This window comes from Pyrus communis, chromosome 9, assembly GCF_963583255.1.
Source record: "Pyrus communis chromosome 9, drPyrComm1.1, whole genome shotgun sequence".
NCBI lineage: Eukaryota > Viridiplantae > Streptophyta > Magnoliopsida > Rosales > Rosaceae > Pyrus > Pyrus communis.
In genome coordinates, this window is record NC_084811.1 from 2,322,772 (window position 1) to 2,348,996 (window position 26,225).

The 26,225-nt window shown below is 37.6% G+C and overlaps 5 protein-coding genes across 6 annotated transcripts; 2 read left to right on the top strand and 3 right to left on the bottom strand.

The window, feature by feature from the left end:
• Window positions 1-424: 424 nt before the first annotated feature.
• LOC137746076 (kinesin-like protein KIN-1) lies at window positions 425-4,306 on the bottom strand. Of its 2 annotated transcripts, XM_068486137.1 has the most exons (15): window positions 3,848-4,306; window positions 3,639-3,741; window positions 3,331-3,374; window positions 3,183-3,212; window positions 2,965-3,087; window positions 2,842-2,867; window positions 2,617-2,698; window positions 2,268-2,309; window positions 2,156-2,189; window positions 1,963-2,038; window positions 1,669-1,888; window positions 1,501-1,592; window positions 1,294-1,408; window positions 1,042-1,221; window positions 425-948 (listed from the first exon to the last, which is right to left on the bottom strand). In XM_068486137.1, exons 1-15 carry the CDS (start codon window positions 3,959-3,961, stop codon window positions 778-780), a joined length of 1,452 nt encoding a protein of 483 aa, XP_068342238.1. In that variant the 5' UTR covers window positions 3,962-4,306; the 3' UTR covers window positions 425-777. The 2 variants fall into 2 exon arrangements, with proteins under 2 accessions (XP_068342238.1, XP_068342237.1); XM_068486136.1 differs by having other exon boundaries at window positions 425-1,221.
• Window positions 4,307-8,580: 4,274 nt separating this feature from the next.
• On the top strand, window positions 8,581-9,304 carry LOC137746078 (vacuolar iron transporter homolog 4-like). Its single transcript, XM_068486138.1, has one exon. The coding sequence runs from the start codon at window positions 8,621-8,623 to the stop codon at window positions 9,302-9,304; it is 684 nt and encodes a 227-aa protein (XP_068342239.1). The 5' UTR covers window positions 8,581-8,620.
• A 5,943-nt stretch (window positions 9,305-15,247) lies between these two features.
• LOC137744910 (glycine-rich RNA-binding protein RZ1A-like) lies at window positions 15,248-17,262 on the bottom strand. The gene is made up of 4 exons (XM_068484725.1): window positions 17,136-17,262; window positions 16,446-16,564; window positions 15,612-16,171; window positions 15,248-15,521 (listed from the first exon to the last, which is right to left on the bottom strand). Exons 2-3 carry the CDS (start codon window positions 16,554-16,556, stop codon window positions 15,632-15,634), a joined length of 651 nt encoding a protein of 216 aa, XP_068340826.1. The 5' UTR covers window positions 16,557-16,564; window positions 17,136-17,262; the 3' UTR covers window positions 15,248-15,521; window positions 15,612-15,631.
• A 790-nt stretch (window positions 17,263-18,052) lies between these two features.
• Window positions 18,053-21,549, top strand: LOC137745829 (uncharacterized). Its single transcript, XM_068485847.1, has 6 exons — window positions 18,053-18,375; window positions 18,817-19,028; window positions 19,212-19,529; window positions 19,644-19,718; window positions 19,970-20,044; window positions 20,790-21,549. Exons 1-6 carry the CDS (start codon window positions 18,165-18,167, stop codon window positions 21,342-21,344), a joined length of 1,446 nt encoding a protein of 481 aa, XP_068341948.1. The 5' UTR covers window positions 18,053-18,164; the 3' UTR covers window positions 21,345-21,549.
• A 3,029-nt stretch (window positions 21,550-24,578) lies between these two features.
• On the bottom strand, window positions 24,579-25,975 carry LOC137746262 (transcription factor bHLH94-like). Its single transcript, XM_068486337.1, has 3 exons — window positions 25,460-25,975; window positions 24,821-25,216; window positions 24,579-24,714 (listed from the first exon to the last, which is right to left on the bottom strand). Exons 1-3 carry the CDS (start codon window positions 25,931-25,933, stop codon window positions 24,613-24,615), a joined length of 972 nt encoding a protein of 323 aa, XP_068342438.1. The 5' UTR covers window positions 25,934-25,975; the 3' UTR covers window positions 24,579-24,612.
• Window positions 25,976-26,225: the final 250 nt, after the last annotated feature.

The window sequence follows — 26,225 nt, forward strand, 5'->3', positions numbered from 1 at the left end:
AGATAATATGTATGATACGAAAATGATATGAACACGACAAACACGACCGTTTGCTAGGTCAAATAATAAAACAGCTTCTAAGGGGTGTATTTGGAATTTTAGAAAACCAGGTGGGATTTTTTACTACTTTAAGCAAGAACTACATGAAGGACAGTAAAGCAAGCAAGGGCTCAAAACTTGTATTTTGAAAAACGTCTAACAAAACTTTTCTTTTTGTTCTGTGATTCATCTAAGATTTTGTGAGATGCAATTTTGTTCGATTGTAGAAAGCTTACCAATCAGGCATCTCATATTTGAGTTCTAAGTACCGTTGGACCCAACATTCAAAGACGTGCTTTTCCGAAAGCTCAACACAGTGTGTCCGCTCTCTTGCATTAAAAATTGATCTGCAACTTTGTATATTACAGTGTCAATAATGCCTTGTTATAAGGATAATTGGGCTTTTAAACAAACACTTTTACTCCTCAAAAGCCCAACGCAAGATATCTCTTTTTATTTGCACTGAAAAGCCCTACCCAGGATCTCTTCCCAAACCAGTTTAATAGGCGCATACTCCTCTAGCAAATATTCTACATTTCTACTTAGCTTTGAAAGAATTCAGTAAGGTTGCTTTACTAGGGCAGCTAGACCGATTAGCACTACGTAGGGTTGAGTGAGACCAAAATACAGAGGGTCTCTACGTATGACATGGTCAGTGCCTCTACCCTACTGTTGCAGTTCTTTAGAATATGAGCGATGTTCGATTAATCTCACATGTCAGGCAGGATTATACTCGTATCATTTCAACAACTTGATAGAAGAGAGTGACCTGACCCGTGACACAACGGAACTGATAATTCCTGAAGGTTTATGCAGAACATTTGAAGTATCTTCAGCCGCTTCGCTTTGTGCATCCGATCTTTTAGCAGCTGCTAATTCGTTCTTCAGTGCCTTATTCTCTCTCTTAAGCTGCAACGGCATAAAACCGGCACAACAAAATTCATATTGAAGAATGTAGACAAGGCTGTTTACACGCCATTCTCGGTACCAAGTAACACGTACCTCCTCAACGGTGGATGCAAGATCTTCCACTGCTTGCTGCAATAAGGTAATCGTCTGTGAAGTAACATCCGCCAATGCTGAGTCTACCTCTTCAGGCGAAGAAGGATCAAAGAGAATTCCACTCAATGTGAACAACTCCTCAAGTAACTTCACATCTTCGGCATCAAATCTCTCCCTCAACTATAGTATGGAGGTATTAGAAGCTATAAAAAAAAAACGTCACAGAAAACATTTTCACAAGAGTATTCTAACCATCTCAAGAATTATCTCGCATGACTCATCTTTAGTTGGGGAGGGAGGTCCGTTCTTTTTAGCAGATTTATCTTCGTTACCTTTGAGACGCGGTGACATCTTTATATGCTTTGCCCTGGCAGGGTAAGAATCTAACCTTAAGAATCCTGAGATTCAATTTTGAGTCCTAATTCGTAATTAAGCGATATGGGATGTTGAAAAGCATACCTCATCCCAAAGCGAAGAGTGGACAGACTCTCCAACGCATTCGAAGGGCTTGGTGAGCAACAACACAACAATGCAGTACGCGAGTTACCTCCCTGCAAGATGAGAACCAGTAGATCTTCAGTACAAATCGACAATGCTATGGCGAGGACTAAAGGGAGGGAAACTGACCAGTGAATCTTGTAAAATCCGAGTGAGCTTGGAATCGCGGAAGGGAATGTGGTTTGCTTTGCCCGATGACCCACATGTCAGAGCATTTATGACATTTCCAAGGGCTGAGAGAGACTTGTTGATTGTCTTAGCTTCTTCAAGAACTTTTCCCTCAGCCCCGGTTTTCTCTACTTTCTCAGATCCAGCCAAGTCTACAAGAATTAACTTTCCAGCTTTCGACCTATACATGGATTCAGAATGTTCAAGATCATACAATTGAAAACTTGACACCAATATAAATTAAAGAAATTTTACCTCTCATCTTTCTTTACTTCTTGCTGAACTGTGAATATGTATATGCAGTGGCTTCTGCTGCTGGACAAATTCATTTCTATATCGATATTAAGTTTTACAGAAAATGGATAACATTCTCAGCCAAAAAAGAATGCTGCTATTTATACGAGGAAATTAAGAAATAACTAGAACGGAAAAAGAAAGCAAAGGATACGGGTCTCTCCCACAGCCCTGTTAGCTATGCCATTCTGCATTATCAACATCGCCGTTAGAATGTAAACCATATATACAAACTATAAGAGATTTCTGAAGAAAATATATCTTACAGATAGGCTTTGCAATGCTTCTGCAGGACACGACACAGAGATCTACAAAAAAAGAAGAAGGGGGTTGAAGGGGGGGGGGGGGGGATCACAATTCACAAGCTGTTACTCAATCCGAAGGCATCATACAGCGCATATTGCAGAATACTCAAGGTCTAAATCATACATAACTTGGAGTCGGTTTGTAATCGTCAGTTTTCTTGGGCTCAAATAGTAATTTGTGTGACGATAAAGGATTCAAGCAAGCAACAGATTCAAAAATCAAAACATGACTGGGATGATTCAAAAATTCAATAAGTACTCCCATTGATATCATGGGTATACAACTTATTGCTTCAAAGGATAAGCATACCTCTGTTACTCCATTTAACAATATCCCCTGCGATTTACTTTCCTTAATCTGTATGTTGTCTTTTGCTAAATCAAAAAGGTCCCTGAACAAAAAGTACTGTTAGCACTAATCGCAAGTATAGTATAGTTATTATAACCTTCCTGGAGTTCTGTCCTATTCGGCTTATTTCATGTTCCAAACAGATAGTGCATTCAAGCCAAACTGAGTCATTACGGTTATACCTACCTTACTCTTTCCATGTAGATCTCTACCTGAAAAGAGAAACAAACAGATACAGAGAATTACATTGGTAGAGATGTTACAACTTGAAACCAATTATGTCACCGAAAGATAAGCAAATCTCAATACCATTGACAATTTGATTGAGTGCTTCATTGTTCTTCCAGAAGATTTAATGCAATCAAACAGACCCTCAACTACTCTTGGAAGTAATCCTCTCTTCTGCTCGTCACGTACCAGTATGCTAGGCCCCTGCACCAAATACGTAAACATCACCGTGTGTGAGCTTAATTAATTGAATATCGATTAGTAGTCATCACTACAATATTGTGAAACCGCAGCCTCACCTCCATGCTATATGTCTTCCCCGCTCCAGTCTGCATTCATTGCAAAAGGTTTTGTAATTACAAAACAACTAAGACATGCAATTACTAGATAGAAATTTAACACATACAGGCGATCGCCATAAGGAGAAAAGTTAGACAACTACGTCACCTGTCCATAAGTAACGATCGTCCCATTGATTGCATCAACAGCATCTGTATCACGGTCAGCGCAGATAAATAGCAGAAATTGAGGTAGAAATACACAAAATCAGTAATTCAGACTAAGACTATTCCCAATTAGTAAGACCTTCCATAAGCTCGGGTGCTACAGAAATGTAAGGGAACAATATAATACCAAATCAATTAACTTCTATGCAAGGTACATGGATAAAAGATTTTTAGAGTTTAACCTTTTTCTTTCAAGTAATTAAGCAAGAGAAGCGTAATTCATCGATTAATATCGTTTCGAAGATATACCTCGCACAATAGGCGAAGCTAGAAATTCATACACTTGAGCCTGCTCAGATTTCTCGTAGAACACCTTATCAAAGCTAAATGTGAATTCTTCATCCTTCTCATCCTAGCCGTACAATAATTCAAATCTTTTCAAACTTTGTTTCTCAAACAGTTTTGCACGAAAAGATAGTAGCAGAGTTACAGGAATCCATGGATTCATGAGAAAAAACCTTGAAACTGAAAGTTTCGGAGTCTACGTGTTGAATGCAGACTGCATCGCCGTGATCTCTTCTCTCTTTGGAGCTCAAAGGCCGGAATCGTGCACATATTGTCATACTCGCCATTATCTTGCCGCGATCAGAAGCTAATTCGAAGCTACAAAAAATAAAAACACAGAAAGAGCGTCAGTTAGGAAGGAAAACTCGTACGATCTGTTTGGTTGCCGGGAAAATAAAAGAAAATCGGATTTCTTATACGAGATTATTGCTATTGTTGCTCAAAATCGAGAGAAATCTTAGAATTTGAAGTGAACGATCGCGGTCGAGTCAGATTAGAAGAGTAAAAATTTGATCTAAATTCAAATGATGTAGGTTCATTTTCTCAGCAGCCAAACAGCTAAAAGAGTGAACAAATCTCAATCGTTCCTGAATCGCGAGCTTTAAAATCAGTTTGGCTACTGAGAAACGATAGAGAAATTGTGAATCGAAGGAACTTTCCTACATTTTCCAGGCAACCAAACAAACAACAGAGATCGAGAGACGGAGAAAGTACTTTGGATTTTAGGCGCGAAAATGTAAAGTTCGAGAGCGACGCTACGGACTACGGAATGGAGCTGTACCAGCTTTTTATAAGCGCGCACACCTAACATGAACCCGGATCCTCTCCGGATCCAAAAAAACTAAAATAACATGATCCGAATCGTTAAAATTTGATTAAACGGTTACAATTACTATAATTTTTAGAATGACTCATGTTTGTAACCGTGGGATCAAATTTTAACAACTCGGATCATCTAATCTTTAGACTCATATTTTTTGGATCAAGAGGGAATCAGGGTCCGCCGTATAAGTGACACTACGACATGTCGTTCTGTAATTTTGTGGGATTAGGGGCAGGCGTTGAACGGATAAAGCATTGAACTGTGCTGATCAGAACCAGAAAAAAATTTAAAAAAACAATTTTGGTTTGACCGGTTCGGTTCTTGGCTTCACCCTCTTTCACAAATCCTCATGCATTTGGCTAAACACGTGTCGACGTACCAATTTTAGTGGGGCCAAACCGAGTACAACCGATTGGACCGAACCAAACAAGATTGAACCAGACCTAGGCTACTACCTTTAGTGGGACCAAACGCATTATATTATCATCAAAACGATGTCGTCGCTCTCTTTTTTGCTTGTAAAGTAAAACCTCTGCTCATATGGCTGGTAGTAGTTTTTGCGGTCCAACGGATAGGGGTGCAACTTAGGTTGGATCAATCCAAATCTGTTCATATTCAACCTGACTTAAACCCAAACAATTGAGTTTTTTTTTTAGCTATAACTTGTTCGAACCCAACCCAATTTCAACTCGTTCATTGATTGAGTTGAGCTGGGTTGATCATTTGCATGTCCATCCCCAACCCATCCCAACTTGACTAACCAAACTCAATCTAACCAGATTGTAACCCATATCAATTAATGCTCATACTACACCCAAGTGAGCCAAATTCAAAAACCAACTCCCTTTCTAATTTTTTTTTTAATAAATTACCCTTTATAATTACTTAAGCGTTTAGGGAATAAGAGACTTTGATCAATCAGCCCATATTCGTACTCACTAAATCCTAAAGCTTTATAGTATATTGATTTATGAAATTAAAGTTAGCTAGCTTTGATGCTACTTGGCTTAATTTTGTTAGGAATTCTTGGAAACTAAATTGTTACAAGATTAAACTTAAAAAGGTTGGGCAATCCGAACCCAACTCAGGTGAACTATAACCCATTTAAACCCGAGCCCAAATGAACCCAAACGAAATCCAACCCGAACCTGAGCCCGAGCCCGAATTGTAAAAGTTAGGGTAGGATTGGGCTAAACTTCCAACCCGCTTGAGTTGCACCCCTACCAACGGACATTAATTTTTTTTTTTTTTTTAGTACATCGATATTTTTACACTAAGGAGAGGGGGAGTTCGGCTGAGCCACACAATGGGCAGCCTAATTTGGTATCGAATTTGCCATCCATAAGATTCGAACCTAAAACCTCTCACTTACAAGTGAAGATACGATCGTAGTACTAAAGTGGAATGTTGGTTTGAGGGGTGATGGAACAACATGTGTAGGTGGTGCTTGGTGGTTCTTCACGAGAGCGGCAAAGAATGCAGAGGATTTTCTGAGTGTGTATAGTGTTTGAGAGTTTAAGCATTTGAAGAATGTGAGGATTTTTTTTAAGAGCTCTTCATTGTTTTTTAGCCTCGTACTTATAGGCTTTTCCATTTCTTGATTGAGGTTTGAACCAAATCAATTAATTTAATCCATACCAATTTATTTAGCAATTTGACCAAATAAATTTAATTAACGAAAAAATCAAGACGTGATTTGAACTTAATTCGTGTCCAATTTGATTTCATCAAATAATCTTGATTTAATCAAATCAATCAATCAACTTATCCTTAATCTAGCCATTCTTATTTGATCAATCTCTCTATTTGACATCCACTTTATTTGTTGATTATCTCCCGTGATTTGTTTGGCTTAAATCAAGGTTAATTAAAGAATTTTTTTTAAATTATTTTCCACCAAATATTGACGTGTGTTATGACTTGTTTTATGAGTCATATGCCATGTGTACAATTTGTGACACTCACGATGCGCGCCACGTAATATTTGACATGTCAAAACTTTAATTTGTTATTGATATATCATCAAAACTTCCGAAAAATACTTTTATGGTCAAAATTATTTTTCACCTTTTCAGTTTAACAAAATCAAAAGCATTTTTAATTGTTAAAAAGCGGTTTAAATTTTTTAAATCTTACGATGTAAGCTAAACAAGGAGATCTAAAAAAAGGGAGTCGCATGAGAGGGAGAAAGAGAAGAAATGAGGAAAGAAAGTAAGAGATGATTGAAGGAAAGCGAAAGAAGAGACATGATTAGACAAGATAGAGAGAAAGATGAGTGAAAGAAAGAATCGAAATAATGAAGAAATCAGATTGGATGAGAAACTAAAAAGGTAAAAAAAAAAAAAAAGGAGAGAGAAAGAATAAAAGAGAGGGAGATAGATGGAGTGAGAGGGGAGGAGGAGGAGGGAGAGAAAAGAAATGAGTAAATTTAAGTTTAAAAACTTTAAAAACTCACTTTTTATGTTTTTAGAGAACATATTATATTTTTGAGTTAGTCTTGAGTTTAGTTTTTGAAAATAATCCTACCAAACAAGTTTTTAAGGCTTAAAACTTGAAAATTACTTTTGAGTTTAAAAAATTGAATTCAAGTAGAATACCAAACAGACCCTAAATTATTCTCGTTGATATCGCTTATAAAATTATCATTGCTTAATTGCTGCAGCAGCCGGCCGAGTCATATCCTTAATTAGTGGGTTAATTGATAACTAAACAACATTAAACATTACTGGTGTAATTGCTTTTTAGTGGAAAGGTTTAAAGCAGTAAAGCTAGTTTTGCAAGTTGAACAAATTTTACAAGAATGTACCCTCTTTTTTTGGAATTTGGATTCTCTACAGATTTTAGTGTCTTAAGCCTAAACATCAGAGAATTGGACTTTGGTTTGTATGAAAGAGAAAATTCAGCAGAATAAGTTAATGAGAACTATCAAATTTGAATTGAATATTCCGAATTACTTGATCATTGAACTCCGAACAGTGAAATCCGGAATAATCAACACCCACAAGCTTTCGTGTGGAATGCACCCTCCACTCAACTGTTTAATGATATTTCCTACCAAAATCTCCAAAAGATGGATTTTGCTTTCGGTCAATCTGTATTGTTTAATTGGTAATTTGCTGGTGGCATTTGTGTGGAATGCGCACTTCGAATAATTAACACTTATTAGGTATTTGAACAATTGTAGCACTTCCCCACTATATACACCATGTCGATTTGAATAAGAAGTTGCACACACACAAACGCCACCACGGTTAACAAGGAAAAAAAATTTAGTGTGCCGGAAACAGCTCAGTACAACAAATGTAATAATATAATCGGTTAAATTGTTTTTTTTTTTTTAAGTTTCTAATCAATTGTATTATTACACTGAGTATACCAGACTATATTTCCGACGTACTGAAAATCTCTAGTTAAGAAGGTCTTAGATTGCCTAAATAGAAATGCATGCATGCACTCAAGATAGAAGTAATGAGCCCAAAACCTATAAAAACGACATATTTAATCAAAAAAATACTTAGGCTATTTACACATAAAGATTATTCATTCTCTTAGACAAATCAAAACTTGACATATGTGTTGAAGCAGGTCTCACATCGAAAACCTCATGAAGTTTAATCACTCTTTTATACTAAATGGTTCTATTACTAATTGTGTTGAGATTTTTTTATGGTAAAACTCCACATTAATCATATCGCAATTTAATTAATTAAGTTGAGTAATGTATCGATATTGATTAGTGGTGCATCAGTATACTTTTACAAAAACTATTCATTCTATGTCTCTGAAGACTGTCATTTGCGGTGGGTAATGACATTTTATGTCTCTGAAGACTGTCATTTGCAGTGGGTAATGACTCCAATATACAAAGCCTATTTTGATGAACTATTCATCTTGATTAAGTAACTCTTATGGAGAGTGCCTTCCACATGTAGTGTCTCCCTCCTTATCACCACTAAGCTCCAATGGTCCATCAACATGTGCACTAACCACAATAGATAAAAATCATAAAACCCTACCTCTCTATAAATACCCTAATGAGGGCGTGTGTCCTCCACAAGCAATCAATATCCTAATCTCTCTTCTTTACTTTTCATACCAAATCCTACACTTCGAAACTCCATACATGGCTTCCCAACGTGAACAAACTTCAACTAACCACATAGAAATTCCAGTTTATGGAAATGTGACTGATCAACCAAGACAATCTCCAATCCCAGAAGGCGACGAAGATGACACCTTTGATTACTCCCAGAGGACACAGTGGCTTCGCGCCGCCGTGTTGGGAGCCAATGACGGGCTGGTTTCCGTTGCATCGCTCATGATGGGCGTGGGTGCTGTGAAACAAGATGTGAAGACCATGCTAATAGCCGGTTTTGCGGGGCTCGTGGCCGGGGCGTGTAGTATGGCAATAGGAGAGTTTGTCTCTGTGTACACTCAGTACGACATAGAGATATCTCAAATGAAGAGAGAGATGAAAGCAAATGGTAGGACAGAGAATGTAGAGGAGGCAAAGAAGAAGATGCTGCCGAATCCTGCGCAAGCCGCCTTGGCGTCAGCCATCGCGTTTTCGATAGGCGCGGTGGTGCCTCTGTTGGGAGCTGCATTTATAAGTGAGCATAAGGTGAGGCTGGCCGTAGTGGCAGCTTTGGTGAGCGTTGCACTGGTTGTGTTTGGAGGGGTAGGAGCGAGGCTGGGGGGATCATCGGTAGTGAAGTCTTGTGCAAGAGTACTTGTTGGAGGATGGATGGCTATGACTATAACTTTTGCACTCACCAAGTTAATTGGGTCTAGTGGTATGCAGATGTGATAAATTACATGTTTGTTGTTGTCATTGTGTTTAATTTCTGTTTTTTGTACGTTGCTGCTATTGCTAGTGGTTGTTTTGCAGCTGTTTCCAACACCATTTGCAAAGAGGCGCGGACATGTAAAATCATAGTGTAATTAAGTTGTGTTTATCAAATAACGTTGCTATGCAACTATTTATTGGTTGTGGTTAAAGACATATTTGTGATTGTTTCTAGAATGGTAAACAGTTTTCGGCAACGATAAGTGCTTCTGATTACTTTGACGAGAAATGTTAAAAGTTCTTCGAGGTAATAGAGGAAAAGTTTTTTGGAAAACTACATACGACTTCGAAGGTTATAAAATCTTCAACATGATTTAAAAAAAGAAAAAAAAAAAAAAGGAATCTAGGAAAAGCGCTTATGAGCAACAAACTTGCACTAACCCTCCAGTCATATAGTACCCATCAAGCCCTATATGAGAGAGAGGCTTGCATGCTCTTACTAATTTAGCGCCACTTTTGTAAGAGAGAAATTTGCATATACTTGTCGTTTATGATTCTCATCAAGTGATCACCAACCCCTCTTCTCCACATCACACATACATCACATGACCAGATCACGTGATTTTGTACACTAACAAGAGAGTATACATTTGGGGCTATGTAAGTTTTTTCCTTGCTAGCAAACAGTTAGTTGTTGACTCATGAATGTTCAGTTGCAGAAACCCTAGCCATCTCATGATCCTGGACGCAATGAACACCGAAGATTTTAAAAGTTTTTCAAAAGTTCTGTTTGCTGGACATACAGACGTGGCGTACGTACGTGCAATATTTGCACTTTCGAAACCCCTCATGCACTTTTCAGATGCTATTAGTATTGCAGAAGAGTGTTGGAATGCAAAAGCAGTGAAACCTAACACTTCTCAATATAATGTGTATATTGATCGGTTGGTGGATAAGCATTACGCATGCTGGTAGTAACAAATAACTTTTTATCCAGTCCACTGAATTTTGTTTTGATAAATTCATGACAGTACTCTTATTGATTAGTTTATAGACAAGCATTATGCATCCTGCTAGGCGCAAACAATTTTCTTTATGTCTCTAGTCCACTAGATTCTGTTTTGACAAACTCATGATGTACTCATATTGATCGGTTGACAGATAAATATTATGAATGTTGTTGGCCTTAAACAACTTTCTATTTATGTTTTCAGTCCATTGAATTATGTTTTGACAAACTCGTGATAGTATAATTGATTGATAGATTTTTACTTTTTTGTTTTAACAAAAAAAAAAGAAAAAAGATTGATAGATAATAAGCATCACGCATGCACGGCCAACAGCTGAGCGGCAAAATCCCGGAAATATGTATTTTCCAGTCGCTAATATAACTCGTCATGCTTTCATGGAATTAAAGTTGAAACGTATCCTCGTATAAGCATTCAACCTAAATCAATTGATGTGACATGTGGCATGTCAATTATATAATAATCCAATGGCTCAAATTTATGTTGCACGTGGCATATAAGATGATAAGATGCAAAAGAAGATGTCAAGTTTGTTAACCCACTGAGATTGATTCTATGATGTGGTCCTGACATCGTTTTCGCCTGCCCATTCCGAGGGGGAGTTGTGGGACAAGATTGGGACATGTTCTAAGACCAAACCCCACAAGGAGGGAGAGGGAGAAGCAACTTGAGGAATGGATGCTGAGATGGGGCAGCTGGAGGTAGAAGAAGTGGAGGCTGCTGGGTTATCGGTGAGAAGTTTGTAGGGTTTAGGGTGGAGGCATTGGTTGTGACTAAATTGTCCTTGGTTGTGAATAAGTTTCCATTTGCTGTTGGGGTTCCAGAGAGGGTGCAGAATGATTGGAGGATTTCCTTATCATAGTTCCTTGATTTAACCAAACATTTGAAATGGAAATAACACAACCAATACATTCAAGAATAATTAAGGAATTGAATTCAGTTACTATTCCCATTTGAAATGGATAAGCACTACTTATGCTGCTTGGCGCAAACAACTGTCTATTTATGTCTCTAGTCCACTGAATCCTGTGTTGACAAACTCATGATAATACTCATATTGATCGGTTGATGGATAAGCACTACGTATGCTGCTTGGTGCAAAGAACTTTTTATTTATGTCTCAAGTCCACTGAATTCTGTTGTGACAAAATCATGATAGTACTCATATTGATCAGTTGGTGGATAAGCATTAAGCATACAGCAATGCGCAAAATCGGTTGATATATAAGTATTACGCATGCCTAGCCAGCAGCTGAGCGGCAAAATCCTGCAAATATGTAGATTATGACCAATTAAATTTGAATTAAGTCCAGTTTTTTATTTGCTGTGTAAAAATGTGAAATGAACATGACTGACATGATAGGTTATGAATCCACAATAGAACGGGTTATCTAATCTATTCTTATGCATGAATTACAAATCATGTCTTATATGTACCTATCAATCCAATCATATTCCTAAGCCACAATCCCATTCAACCTACCAAACGGGCCATTAGGGAATGGATGCTTAGATGAGGCAGCTAGAGTTACTGGTGAGAAGTTTGTGGGGTTTAGGGTGGAGACAATGGATGTGACTAAATTGGATGTGACTTGATCGTCCTTGATGAGGGGACGGTTGGAATCAGATTCTGTTGGAGGTTATGAAGAAATGGAATCAGGGGAAAATACTTTTTTCGGTTTTAGTGGTGAAGGGCTAGAGACTAGGATTTTAAATGTTATTCCACGCTGCCCAAGCCTTGTACTGGGGCTACTTAGGCCTCGCAAGGTGCCTATGCATCAATTTGTCTAGGCAAATTTTGTCGGACTAGAATTTTGTTTCAATTTCGGAGCAAGATTATTAATTTGCCTAAGCCTTAGGGCCCCGTTAGATATGCTCTTATCATTCACCTACATCACTAACTACGGGTTGTGATTAGGGTCATTCTACTAGAAGAAATTGCATACACCAGATTGTAATACACTTGTTCGTACAGCACGCCAACACCGCGATGTGTGCTAAAGGAACAATGAGGCATACACCTCACCAACGAGACCTCGAGACATGCAAATCTTTCTCCTGCTAGAGAACGAGTAGTCATATTCCACTATTTTCGATACAGGACTCTTAACAAAATCCTAAAGCACCATCTCATTCTCAATCAATTATGGACTGCCTACATACAAGACTCGAACACGAGAGTAAAGAAAATCGATATAAATTCCGCCGAAAAAATTTAGGGTTTTTAAAGTTGTACTTTCAGAATCACCTTTTTGTTCTTTGTATGGGGATGAAAGCCTGTTAAAGACGAGGTGTGTCCAATCCATTGACTTATGTTCATGTCTCTAATCCACTGACTTTTGTTTTGACAAAATCATGATAATACTCATATTGATCAGTTAGTGGATAAGCATTATGCATACTGCAATGTGCAAAAAACTTTCTATGTCTCCAGACCACCGAATCCTGTTTTGACAAACTCATGATAATACTCCTATTGACCGATTGATGGATAAGCATTATGCATGCTGCTTGGCGCAAACAACTTTCTATTTATGCCTCCAACCCACTAAATTCAGTTTTGATAAAATCACGATAGTACTCCTACTAAACAGTTGATGCATAAGTATTACGAAAGCGCGGCCAGCAGCTCAGCGGCAAAATCCTGCAAATATGCATATTATAGTAGCTAATAGGACTCCGCATGCTTTCATGGAAAGAAAGTTGAAACCTATCTACATATGAGCATTCAACCGAAAACGGTTAGCGTTACATGTTGCTTACCAATTATATACTAATCCAATGGTTCAAATCAATGTTGCATGTGGCAGATAAGATGCAAAAGAGAGTGAAAGTTTCCTAACCCACTGAGACTGGATTCTATAACGTGGTTGGGTGTGGGACAAGATTGGGGCATGTTCTAAGACCAAACCCTACAAGGAGTGAGAGGAAGAACCACCTTTGTTTGGTGGGCTGGTTGAGATAAATTGTGATCAATTAAAATTGATTTGAGTCCAGTTTTTTGTTTGTTATGTAAAAATATAAGTTGAACATGACTGGCATGATGTGTTATGAATTCATAATGAAACGGGTTATCTAATCTATTCTTATACATAAATTACGAGTCATGTCTTACATGTCCCTATCAATTCAATACATCCCTAAGACTCAATCCCATTCAGCCTACCAAATGAGACAATAGGGAATGGATGCTGAGACGAGGCAGCTAGAGTTACTGAAGAGAAGTTTGTGGGGTTTAGGGTGGAGGCAATGGATGTGACCTGATTGTCCTTGATGAGGTGCCTTATATAAATAAGTTTCCATTTGCTGATGGGGTTCCGGAGAGGGTGCAGAATAACTCTCTGTATTGGTGCTTGCCAGGGCCTATTGACGCACGGAATCAGATTCTGTTGGGAGGTTCCGAAGAAATGGAATCAGGGAAAATACTTTTTCGGTTTTAGTGGTGAAGGGCTGTCCAAGCCTTGTACTAGGGCTAATTTGACTTCGCAAGGTGCCTCAGCATCAATTTGACTAGGCAGATTTTGTCGGACCATAATTTTTTTAAATTTTGAAGCAAGATTATTAATTTGCCGGCCTTCGGCGGCCGTTAGATATGCTCTTATCATTCACCTACATGACCATCTATGGTTTGTGAATACAGTCATTCTACTACAAGAGAAAAACTTGCATAAACTTGTTCTTACATCCGTGATGCGTGCTAAAGGAACAATGGGGCATACACCTCGCCAACAAGACCTCGAAACATGCAAGTCTTTCTCCTGCTAGAGCACGAGTAGTCATATTCCACTATTTCTAAACACGACACTAACAAAATCCAGAAGCACCATCTCATTCTCAATCAATTATGGACTGCATACATACAAGACTCGAACACGAAAGTAAAGAAAATCGATATAAAGTCCGCTGAAAAAATTTAGGGTTTCTAAAGCTCTACTTTCAGAATCTTACCTTATTGTTCTTTGTATGGGGATGGAAGCCTGTTAAAGACGAGGTTTGTGCTACTTGTACTTCATGGACGTATAACAGCCATAAGCTTCATTAAAAGTTATAATCATAATTATGCAGACAGAATTCCATGGCAGAAATAGAACAATAATGGGTTCAAAGTTAACCAGAAAAGAAACAGAGCAGCTTTGAACAGGAAATCATATAACCAAAAACTAGATTCTCCAAAAATAAAACCTACTTCAAAGCTACAACTGAACTAAAGAAAGAAGCATATGAACCTCGTCGCGGCAAACAAACCATGGGCAGGAACAGAAAAACAAGGCAATTCCAACCAAGTGCAATGTGATACGGAGACCCGGAGAACAAAACAACCGAGCAGTTATTCAACTCATCAAGAATGGAACTCTCCCAATCATGTATCGAAAAAGAGCAGATCCTGCCACAAGGAACTCTCACACCAGTGTGCTCTGTATAAGATGTGGGACTTTTACGTTGAGTTAAATTGCAGATGGCTTGTTCTGGCCGAAAAGACTTTCAAAAAATTTAGGTAAAAACTATCATGTCCAATTAGTAACACAGAAACCCATATCATGGATTGAAAAGACCAGATCCTGCCAAAAGGTTAAAAACATTAATATAGCAGGAATGGCAAAGTAAGAGATATCATGCGTCAAAGTAACTTACAAGAGAAAATTTACCCGGTTCACTCCCATTTACTAGTAAAGATACCGAAAACAGGGCAGCCAAAAGGACATTCTACTTATAGGACCACTTCTACTTCCAAGTAACAAGAAGCAAACTCCCAATAGAGGACCCCTCACAAACTATCCCCGGACATACCAAACATCAAATGACCTTCCAATATCGCAATTGCCAATGCAAAACAGTCAACAGGAACCAAACGACCTTCCAATAATTCAAGTGCCCAAGCAAAACAGTCAACAGGAACAGAGCAATCATAGCATTTGCAGTCACCGATGCATGAAAGTCACAGACAACCACCAGTCGTAATGGAATTCATAGAGTATAAGGCCAAATTGAAATATCATTTGCAAGCAAGCATAAAATTCCACCGGATCAAACATTCGGTCGGGCATTTAGCAACAAAAAACAGGTGAAAAACTTCAAAGATCCGCACTTCAAAATACTGGTCCAACTAAAATAATCCACCCAGAAAATCATCAGAGAACACATCCAGCAAGGGAAACTTCAAAGCATTGCAGACAGTGACAGTCAGCCGAGCAGCTCCTCAGGTTCCTAAGCTGCACTTAGCACATCAACAAAATTACGTTCAGTACAATACTAACTGTCAAAAGCATAAAAATCATTAAACAAAAGTGAGTTTTACGTACCACTATCAGAAGCAATTATTTTATCCAGAACGGAAGCCTCCTGTACTCCGACGTTCATATGGTCCAGAGCGGTCACGACTGTATCGATCACTTCCAGAACCTCCACGACTACCAGAATCCCTGCTGCGCCCACTAGATGGTCGGTCTCCATTTCGCTCAGGTCCATAACGACCACTACCCCCACCACCGCCGCCGCTGCTACCATACCTATCATCCCTACCACCATACCTGCCACCCCCTCCTCTTGAACCTTCACTTGGACACTCCCTGGCAAAATGTCCTGGCTTGCCACACTTAAAGCAGTCTCCTCCACCTCCACGTCCACCTCCACCACCAAAGTCACGACCACGATCACGATCACGACCGCGGTCACGACCACGGTCACTGTCAAAATCTCTACCTCCACCACCTTGGTGAGGCTGAGCTTTATCAACAGTGATAGTTCGTCCATCCAAATCCAATCCATTCATTTCCTCAATGGCCTCTTCCATTGCTTTTTTATCATCAAAAGTGACAAAGCCAAATCCACGCGAGCGTCCAGAAAACTTATCAACCACCACCTATTTGAGGAAAATAATTGCCACCGCAAAAGTTCCATAGAAGAGTATTATGAATGTCAAGCAATATCATATTGGATAAAGCATGAACAATTAGCACCTAATTTTTCAATCAAACCAAATCAAAATCATATTTTCCCTATTTATAGGACATCAAAACCAGATGCCTTAATCAACAGAAAGAAGATGGTTACAAAAAAATGCTTGATTGAAATCAAATATATCCTATCTAGACTGTATCCCCAAACATTAAAGGGAAACAATAACAAAGGATTACCTTAGCTTCAACGAGCTTTCCAAACTTTTCAAATGCTTCTCTTAGACTTCTATCAGATGTTGACCATGCAAGGCCACCGATGAAGCATCGATACTCCAGCTCTTCTGACATCTTCTAAACTGAAATTTTGCAACAAAAGGCATCAATCATGGAAGCAAAACAAATGGAATCAAGATAACCCATTCAACAAACTAACATGATTTTCCCCCAATATTGCATAATCCAGAGAATATTAACAAAATCCCCATCGAAGCAGAATAAAATCTCCGACTCCAACACACGATACAACAAAGTACAAGCTTTCAAGCCTGAATTTGCCACAACCGATATAAAATCTGCTCAGTGAGAAAAACCTTTCATATCCCATAAACCTATCAGATTCAAGATGTTCTTATTCAGATAGATAGACAGAGTCTGAATTAATTAAAAAACCCAATTAGGGTTTTGGTCATATGCATCCTACAACTCCTTGCGAGCACACAAACACAAGCATGTAACTTCAAATTATCCAAATCCCATAATTTATTAAATAATCGAGATCTAATAAACAAATTAACCACACAAAACAGCAAAAAATTGGGAAAATTAAACTCATAGAAATTCAACGAATCTGCCCCAAATCTGTAATTGAATGCAAGAATACCAAAATAGGAACTAACAATAAGCGTGGAAGAAGTTGAATTTACATACCAGCGAAGAGAGGCTAGGGTTTTAGTCTTTAGATCTCAAACGCGCAGAGAGAGAGAGAGAGAGAGAGAGGGTTTTGGCTTTCGGCTTTGAACACAAAACCTAAATAAACTGAGAGCGAGCTTGTGAGTGTATGGATGGGAACCGATTCAAGTCAACGGGTTGTAGGGTTTTCTTTTGGGCTCCGGACTCTGATTGGGCCACGTGGCCACTACCAGGAGATATTTATTCCCTTACAAAGCACATTATTTTCTCTTATTCATAAACATGATAAAACTTGCTTTTTCTTTAATTTTTTTTTTCTGTTTTAACAAATGGTAAAGTAGGTACTTAGTTATTATTGTTTAGTGGTATTCTTTTTCACTTAAAAGTGAGAGATTTTAGGTTCGATTCTCGCCAAATATGAGTTTGAACCATATTATGACTAGCACATTGTGAGGCTAAACTCATCCCTTCTCCTTAGTGTAGATAATATCGTTTGTTAAAAAAAAAAAAAAAGTAATCTATACTAAACTCATGTAAACTATAGGATCCCAGCGCAACATCTCATGTGCATAGACGAATATTTTTATCCAATTAAATTACAAACCACTTGCTCTTTAATTAAATTTTGAATTGTAATTAATGATCCTTCAAGAAAATAAAATCTTAATTGTTAAAATGATTAGAATTAAAAATCAAGGACATAGAAACCATATATGGACAACATTAATAATTAAATTATTGACAACATAATGAAAACTGATCATTCGAGCAATAAAATAATTTATTTGATCAATATTATTTTTATTTTATATTAATTCAAAATCATCATTCACGAAATTCAAATTTAAACCTCTTAATTTATAAATAAGAAAATTATAATTTTCACTTTTGAGTAAAAAAATCCCATGATACGCCGGCCACATGCTTGAGTGACTTGTACGCTAAAGTACAAGGTCTAGATCCCGCAAAAGGGTTTAGGGTTTTTCCCCTCTTTTGCTTCTGCGAGTCGCCATCAAAAATCGAAACGCAGAGAAGAAGAAGAAGAAGATGTGGTATCTGTGCATGTTCTACCACCGACTGTTAGACTACCGGAAAGCCGAGGTGGAATCTTTAGCCCAACTCTTCGCCAACGACGAAGAAGATCAGTACAAAACGCAGCGTTTGAAATGGCGGCTGCCGCTCCACCACCATCCGGATTCCCCTTTCCATTTCGTCGACCTCCCTTCCGAAGACGTCGCCAGGAACGTGGCCAATCGAAGTAAGCATTGCTTTCCTTCACTTCCCAGTTCTCTTTTCTGCATAATTTGCTCGAATCGAAAGCGATTTTGAAGAAATGTTGAAACTTTATTAATTTGATTAAGTGGAAATTAGGATTAGATTTGTCAGTTTTCGAGAATGATCGTTGCTGTAAACTTGTCTTGTTAATCTGCTCGAATCGAAAGCAATGCTGAAGAAATTTTGAAACTTTATTGATCTTGTGGTAAAAATTAGCCTTGGATTACTCAGTTTTTGAGAAAACCGTGGTATTAAACTTATGTTTTTCGATTTGATGTAATCTCCTCAAATAGAAAGCAATGCTGAAGAAACTTTAAAGCTTTATTGATCTTGTTGACTAGAAATTACTATTAGTATTGGAGTTGTTGGTTTTCAAGGAAGATCGTTGTGGTTAAGTTGTGTTTTTTCATTTGTTATGTGGTAGGTATACTTGTGAAGGGAATGTATGAGCTTTGGGGAGAAGGGGGTAGCTATGAGGAGCTGGAAGAGGCTATTAGAAGTTATCCGGATGAGCGGAAGTTGCCGTACCTAGAGCCTGATAGTACTTTCAAGATTAATGTTGACACATTTGGTAAGGTCATCAGCCTCCAGGAGCAAACGCAACGGATTCATGGACTTAGCTACATCCCTTTCAAGGTGAATTTGTTACTGTAACTTATGCATTTGGGTTTTCGATTTAGGATTGATTTTGCATTACTCGATTGAGATGGAAGTTTTGCAAGATATGCACTTGAAGTATCCGCATTTTAGCTCCTGTGATTTCGAATTATCCTTCCTTGTAAGTAATGGTGATGTTTGCTACTGATCAATATGTTGCAGGGTCGAGTTAATTTGAAAAGTCCAGAGCACAAGTTCTGGCTTATGGAAACTGATGATTATGGAGTTAACAATGGTCTTCCGCCAATTGTCCAAAGAAGAATCTTTTTCGGTCGCGAAATTGGTGGTGCTGATAGAAAGCTTCTACCAACATACCAGTTGAAAAGCCGTACTTATCTTGGCCCAACAGCCATGGATGCAGAAATTGCTTTCTTGATGGCCAACCAAGCATTGGTCACGCCAGGGAAGCTTGTATACGACCCTTTTGTTGGCACCGGGAGCATTCTTATAGCTGCTGCTCATTTTGGAGCCGTGACAATGGTTTACACTTCTTTCTCTTTTGTCTGAGTTTTAGTTTTGTCACAATTGGTACTTAAATTTATGTCTGGCATGCAGTTAACTATCTCTCTAAATGGACTAGATTAATTTTTTCAGGGTGCAGATATTGATATCAGGGTGGTACGAGATGGCCGTGGCCCTGATTGTAATGTCTGGAGTAATTTCAAGCAGGTAAATATGCTCTTTGAGATTGAGTTTTGGTTCGAAAGCTGTTGTTTATGGTATCACCAAGCACATGATTTGCTTATGATGATGAATATGCCAAGACTTCTCTTTGCGCAAAGTTTGTGATATGGAAACCTATTAGTGATTTCTACTTACTATATTAGATCATTCGTGTTCTGTGCCACAAACTTTGAAATTTCTTTTTCTTGAAAAAGAGTGCTAGTGATTGTAATCATTAAGTTCATACCTTTTTGCAGTACGGTTTACCAATGCCAATTGCTTTGTTAAGGGCAGATAACAACCTACCTCCTTGGCGTACTGGATTGAAAGAGGTACTCTCCCTCTCTCTCTTTACATATTATATTTATATGTATCTTGGTCTCTTTCTATACACACACATGTATGTATTTATAATATTTTGGTTCTCGTTGCAACGTAAATACTAGTTTTTTTAATTTTATTTTCTACTTACAACCTTAAAAGTCTTCCGTAAGTAGCATATGCTTTCTTTTTCTTCCCAAGTGGTAGTTACTAATCTACCTGATTCTCTTTGTATTTTTTTACTGTGGCATAGTGTTGGGTGATATAGACCATCATGCCTTAAACCACCCGATGAAAGCAAACTTTTCCACGTTTTGCTTCCGGAGCACTTGAGTAGCCTATTAGTTTTCCGATTGTAGTTTTTGAAATTAAAGGATTGAAAAGAACATGTAGTAGTTGAACACTCAGAGTCATAAAGCACGACAATGTTGTGGCTGTCCTTGTTGTTTATATCTTATCTGCTTCTTAATCTCATCGCTTTTCGTAGTCTTGGAGTTTCACCGCTTACTCTAATAAGAATCAAGTCCCATACCTCTCCCTTTATGAAGGGGCATAAGATCCACCAGCTAGAAGGCCTAGTTATCTTGATATCGTTGATATTCAACGAAAGATTGCCTATCTTTCAACCACTTGTTACATAAACACTGTATCGTAATTTGTTTTTGCATTTTAGGTCATTTTGTTTTCTCTGTTGAAAAATGTAAATTGCCTATTTTGCATTGATAATTTTGTGTTTGGTCATTTTCGCTTGTGTAGATCTTTGATGCCATAATTTGTGACCCTCCATATGGTGTTCGTGCTGGGGGACGCAAATCTGGTGGCCGGAAGTTGATGAAAGGGGTTGTCGGCCCTTACACCGTTCCTGATGACAAGAGGACAGACCACATACCATCAACTGCGTCTTACAGCTTGGTCGAGTGTGTGCACGACTTGCTTGATCTAGCTGGCAGGATGCTTGTGATGGGTGGGAGGCTTGTGTTCTTCTACCCTGTAGTGAGAGAAGATGATAATGTCAATAACTCTTTCCCAGAGCACCCGTGTTTCCAACTGATTGCTACTTCGGAGCAGATACTTAGCTCGCGTTACAGTAGAGTACTACTGACCATGGTTAAGACAAGTCAATACACCGAAGAAATTGCAGAAGAAGCCAGATTAAAACACAAGGACTTCAAGGAGAACCATCTGAAGTGGTTGGAAGATGGAAACCTTCATTCTGCAGTTTTCAGTCCTTCTGATCTTCCATTGAATGGTGCTGCTGATGCAAAAACCAGTAAAGAACCAAAGCCAAAATACAGAGGCAAGTATGTGTAGGTTTTACATATAGGCTCTTTAGCTTGGCATTGACTATGATAGATTCGTAACGGTAGAAGTAGAATGATTTTTGGGTTGGTTATCCATCCCTGTATTCCTCATATGAGTTGAGTGAGTTATAGAGAGGTTAAAAGCGAATTTCGTTGTTGTAATTCTAATGAAAGACTAATGTGATGTACCTTTTCCTATCTTTCTATGTTATAAATCATGATATTATCAACTATCAACCTTATTAAGTTGACGAAGTTCTTGATCAGTTCAATCCGTCATTTTATCTTCTAAATTTTATGTTATTTGTATGAATCACTGCGACATTAAGTGGTTTGTAAAGGTGGTACGAAAATATGGTCTTCCAGCGTTACTCTCGGTATCAAGACCTGAGTAGATGGGGAAGGGTAGGTATGAGCTTTTTCATCGGACTAATGTGAGTAATGGGATAAACCTTTGGATTAGGGATGCCATACTTCACATAATTTGCAAACAGTTCTTTGTTCATTTTGTGTGTGGGGCAAAAGCCCAACAAAAACAAAGAGAAGAACATAGCGAAGGCTGCCTATCCAAAATATGCGAGCCCAACCGAAGATTATAGCTTATATCCATAGGATGTCATGCGAGGGAACTTTAACCAAAAACTTTCAGTACTATTCATTTTAACGAAAAATCATATTTTTACACCAAAAAATCAATCCTGGTACTATTCACTTTACCCTTTATTTTGTCCTTATCGTTAAAACTCAAAGTTTTCAAGCAATTTTCATTAGTTTTCCTAATATCAAACAGATGGCAACGAGTGATTGACATGGGATACCACCGCACTTCTGTAGTAGTTAACAAGACTGAGCAAAGGTGGTTTTGCAATTGAACAAAAATGGAAATGAGCATGGATGTTTCATGGAGGAAAATGCTTTGGAATCAATCTTATTCCCACTCATGCGAGAGACATAAGTTGGTGTAGAACGTCAGTAAAATTATCAACCCAAACCACAAAATAATAACTTTTGAAAGACATTACATGAACCGCGCACCTTAGTAACAGAAACCCAACAATATTGCAAATTTGCAAGACAAGTCATTTACCAAGCTCAAACAGCAAACATCGAACTCTTATTTTTTTCTTTCTCCATCACCCTCTTGCCCACTCTTTTCTTTCGCATGAAAACTACTAACACTAAACAACGCTAAAACTTCCACCTCGTGCTTAATTATAAAAACTAAAAAATGGCTCCTTTTCTTCATTTTTGCTTCCTGAGCTTGGTTAACAAAAACTTTTGTAGCACTCTTTTTTTAGGGGCATTAACTTTTAGCGAAAGATTATCTCTTGCAATTAAGACATAGTTTTAGTGGTGTCACCAGTTCATTAGACACTTATAAAAATGAATCATTTGTAATTAGCAACAAGAGACCATGTATCATTTTAGAGGTTTACTTCATTTCTCTCTACCCAAACAAACAAAATATGTAAGCAAATTGACCAAAACCAAAGACAATGGGTACGTTAATTTTCTTAGGGAACTATGAAATGTTACAAAGGGAGATATAGTACATGCAAATACAACAACCCACTTATAGGAGGGTTCCACAAATAAAATAGCTCAGATCAAACAATTTCACTGATTTGCAGAGCAATGGGTTGGGTACGCATGCTCGACAAGGAATGACCATTTTTCCAAGTTCTCTACACACTATTTTAAGTCAACAGTCTTTAACACACATGTTTTTTTAGCTTTTTACACACTTTAATCTAATTTTGATTATTGGTTTTGTTTGATTTATTCGTTGAGAGTAATAAAAATGCATTTTTTTAGCTTACTTTTGTCTAATTCTGATCATTGATATTGTTTGATATATTTGCTTTAATGGTTAACAATGATGAAAAGATGTGTAAAAAGTTAAAAATGATGTGTAAAAATTACTTTGAGCATAGCAATTTGTAACCTTTTAGTTTTATGATTATCCTTTCTGTTAACTATTTTCTTTTTCTTTATTTCTCTTTCCAACATGATGTTTGCTTAAAGGTAATATAAACCCCACCAGCATATCAAACTTTAAAAATCACCTAGGGATTCGACAATGAACAAGGTACGGCTTCTGGCACCAAATTATCTTCAAAGCGCCAATGATTATTATCCTCTCAAAGCATTCGGGGCTTTTTTTTTTACAGTGGTCTAGGACTCTAGAGAATTCGATACAATTTAAGGTTTTTTAATTGTTAAATCTTGAGTTAAAAACATAAAACGCTTAAAGTAAGTTATATTTTGAAACACAATAGAATTTTGACTTTCAAAGATATATAAAATTATGTAAGATATCACTTAAAGATACAAAATTCTATGAAAATGTATGTCAAGCATCATTTCTTTTAACTATTGGATGTAACGTGTAGATTGTTTAATTACAATGAAATAATGTATTGCGGAAAACTCTATATTCATTGTAGTAGTTGTAGTTTGATATATATGCAGAGTTGTATAGGAACAAAAATGCTGAGCTCTTCTAAACTTGTTCATGCATGGCACTGATGGCAGCGCTTCCGGCGAAGTTTGAGCTTTATCGACAAAAAAGTTTCGTCGAGAAAGCCATATTTTTTCCTTTTCTTTGGTGAGGCTGCCTTCCCTTGCTCTTTCACTACTTATTCTATAGGTGGTACCAACGTCTAGGTCCTCTCTATGAAATATTAGAGAGTGTGTTGCATGTGCTTTTAATATTTTTATAAGAGCTCTTTTTGTATTCTTCCAAATCCATCACATTTCGATGCTTGATGGTATGTAACATCATCATTGCAAGGTTATTTCACAACTTAAAATCCCCTAAATGGCTAAGATTAAAAAATTTAGTTGACTAAAACTCGTGGGACATATCTTCCACTTCCCCGATAACAAATTATATCCTCAACGAATTTTTTACCCAAAGTCATCTATAGTTATTCAAGTGGTGAAAATGCACATGAAGAAGTGCTCATGTGCACAACAGATGATGAATTTTTACGAATTTTCTAATGATGATTGACAGTAGTGGTAAAACACACTATAAAATTCAAGTCTAGATGGTAAATCACCAAGATTTTTAATTTGGATGGTATTTGCACGCACCCTAAATAGGTCAGGTGGTGTAAATTATCCATTATTTAAAAGAAACAAAAGAGAAAAATATGAAATGAGAGAGAAGACTCACTCTCAGTCTATTTTATCTAAAGAAAAGAGTTTCTTAAACTGAAATTCAGAAGAAGGAAAAAAAAAAAAAAAAAAAAAAAAAAAAAAAGATTAGACGATCAGTTCAAATTCAGCATTGCCTCTTCCTGAATCCTAGCTAGCATCTCATGGACAGCTGTTGCAATCTCATCCACTGAAGTCAGCATGCACTCATCTTCTACCTGCTTAATTTTTGAAAATTCATCACAAAAATATATACAAATTCCTTAATCTTAATCTTCTAAATTTTCTTCACAAAATTAATTTTTGAATTGATTTTCCAATTACCTTGAGACTGAGAGAATAGAGGACAATATCATCAACAGTGACAACATTGAGATGGAGAATGGTAAGGTGCATATCATGCAACCCTGAAACAATTTTCAAGAGTTGCTTTGGGACCTTTTTGGATCTTACTTTAAGGCTTGCATGGCTCTCCACCATTGTCACTTCTATGTCAGCTGCAATTTTGCTCGACCTGCACTCGAGCAACGGCAGCTCCGCCATGGCTGCCACCGCAGACTCATGATCACTAGTAGATGACCTCGATGAGTACTGGGGGAAGGTGAAGAATTCGGAAAAAGGCGCACGATCATTTGTCTTTTGGACGCCCAGGAATTGCACTTCTTGCTCTAGCTCCTTCACATAATTAATCGCACCCCCAATGATTGATGCTTGGTCTCCCTAATAATACAACCCAAATGTAACATTTTTTGGTTGGTCCAATAATTAAGTGCATGTGTAATAACATTTTGAGTTTCAGTTTTTAATTGAAAATAATCATCAAATAAATTTTCAATTTTCAGATACAATGATAAAAAATTGAAAAATAAAAATTAAATTGTTATCAAACGACTCCTAACTTTACCATACAAATAAGAATGACATTAACAAAGTAGTAGTGCGAAGGTATATGTAATTATGTACCCTTTGGACGTACGAGTCGGGCATTATCGATCGAAGCACAGAGAGATACTCATTCATCTGTTTTCTCCTGTTGCGCTCAACTGCGATGTGAGTCATTCTCTGGTTCTCAATCTCCTCCTCGTTCTTTTTACTCTTCGCACGACGTCGTTTCACACGAGAACTTCTAGACATGTTGATTGTGTCCTCCAGTGGTAGTTGAAATTCGGGTTGATCACCAGTAGGGTTTGTAGTGCTGGCAACTGGGTTTGGATTGGAGAGGTGCAATTCGTTGAAGTGAGGTACCATTGAAGGCGGTGAGGAATACGTAGAACCATAGTTAGGGTAATTCTGGTCTGTTTGGTAGTCGAGAAAATCAAGAGAGGCTTGCTGTTGATCATCAACATAGCTCAAATTTCCTCCTAACAAGTTGTAGAGGTCTTTGTTAGTAGTGTAACTAAATGGGTCTTGAGGGAAAACGACGGCTTCCAGAGCCATTTTCTCTGTGCCAGCTCTCTCGTGTTTCTTGGTAGTTGGTACTTCGGCTTTTAAATGCAATTCATGAGTTATTTAAGGTTGCGGAAACTGAGCTTTTAAAGGGTTTCATGATGAACCAAATCCACAAGAAATTTCTGTGTGTGTGGGGAAATATAGTTGTATTGTGTTATTATTTCACGTGTTATATGATAATGATGGATAATAGAATTGATCTATCTTACTTCTAAAATATATTGATAAAAAATACATATGCACGCATTATAATTTAAGTAAAATAATAACATCATCAAAC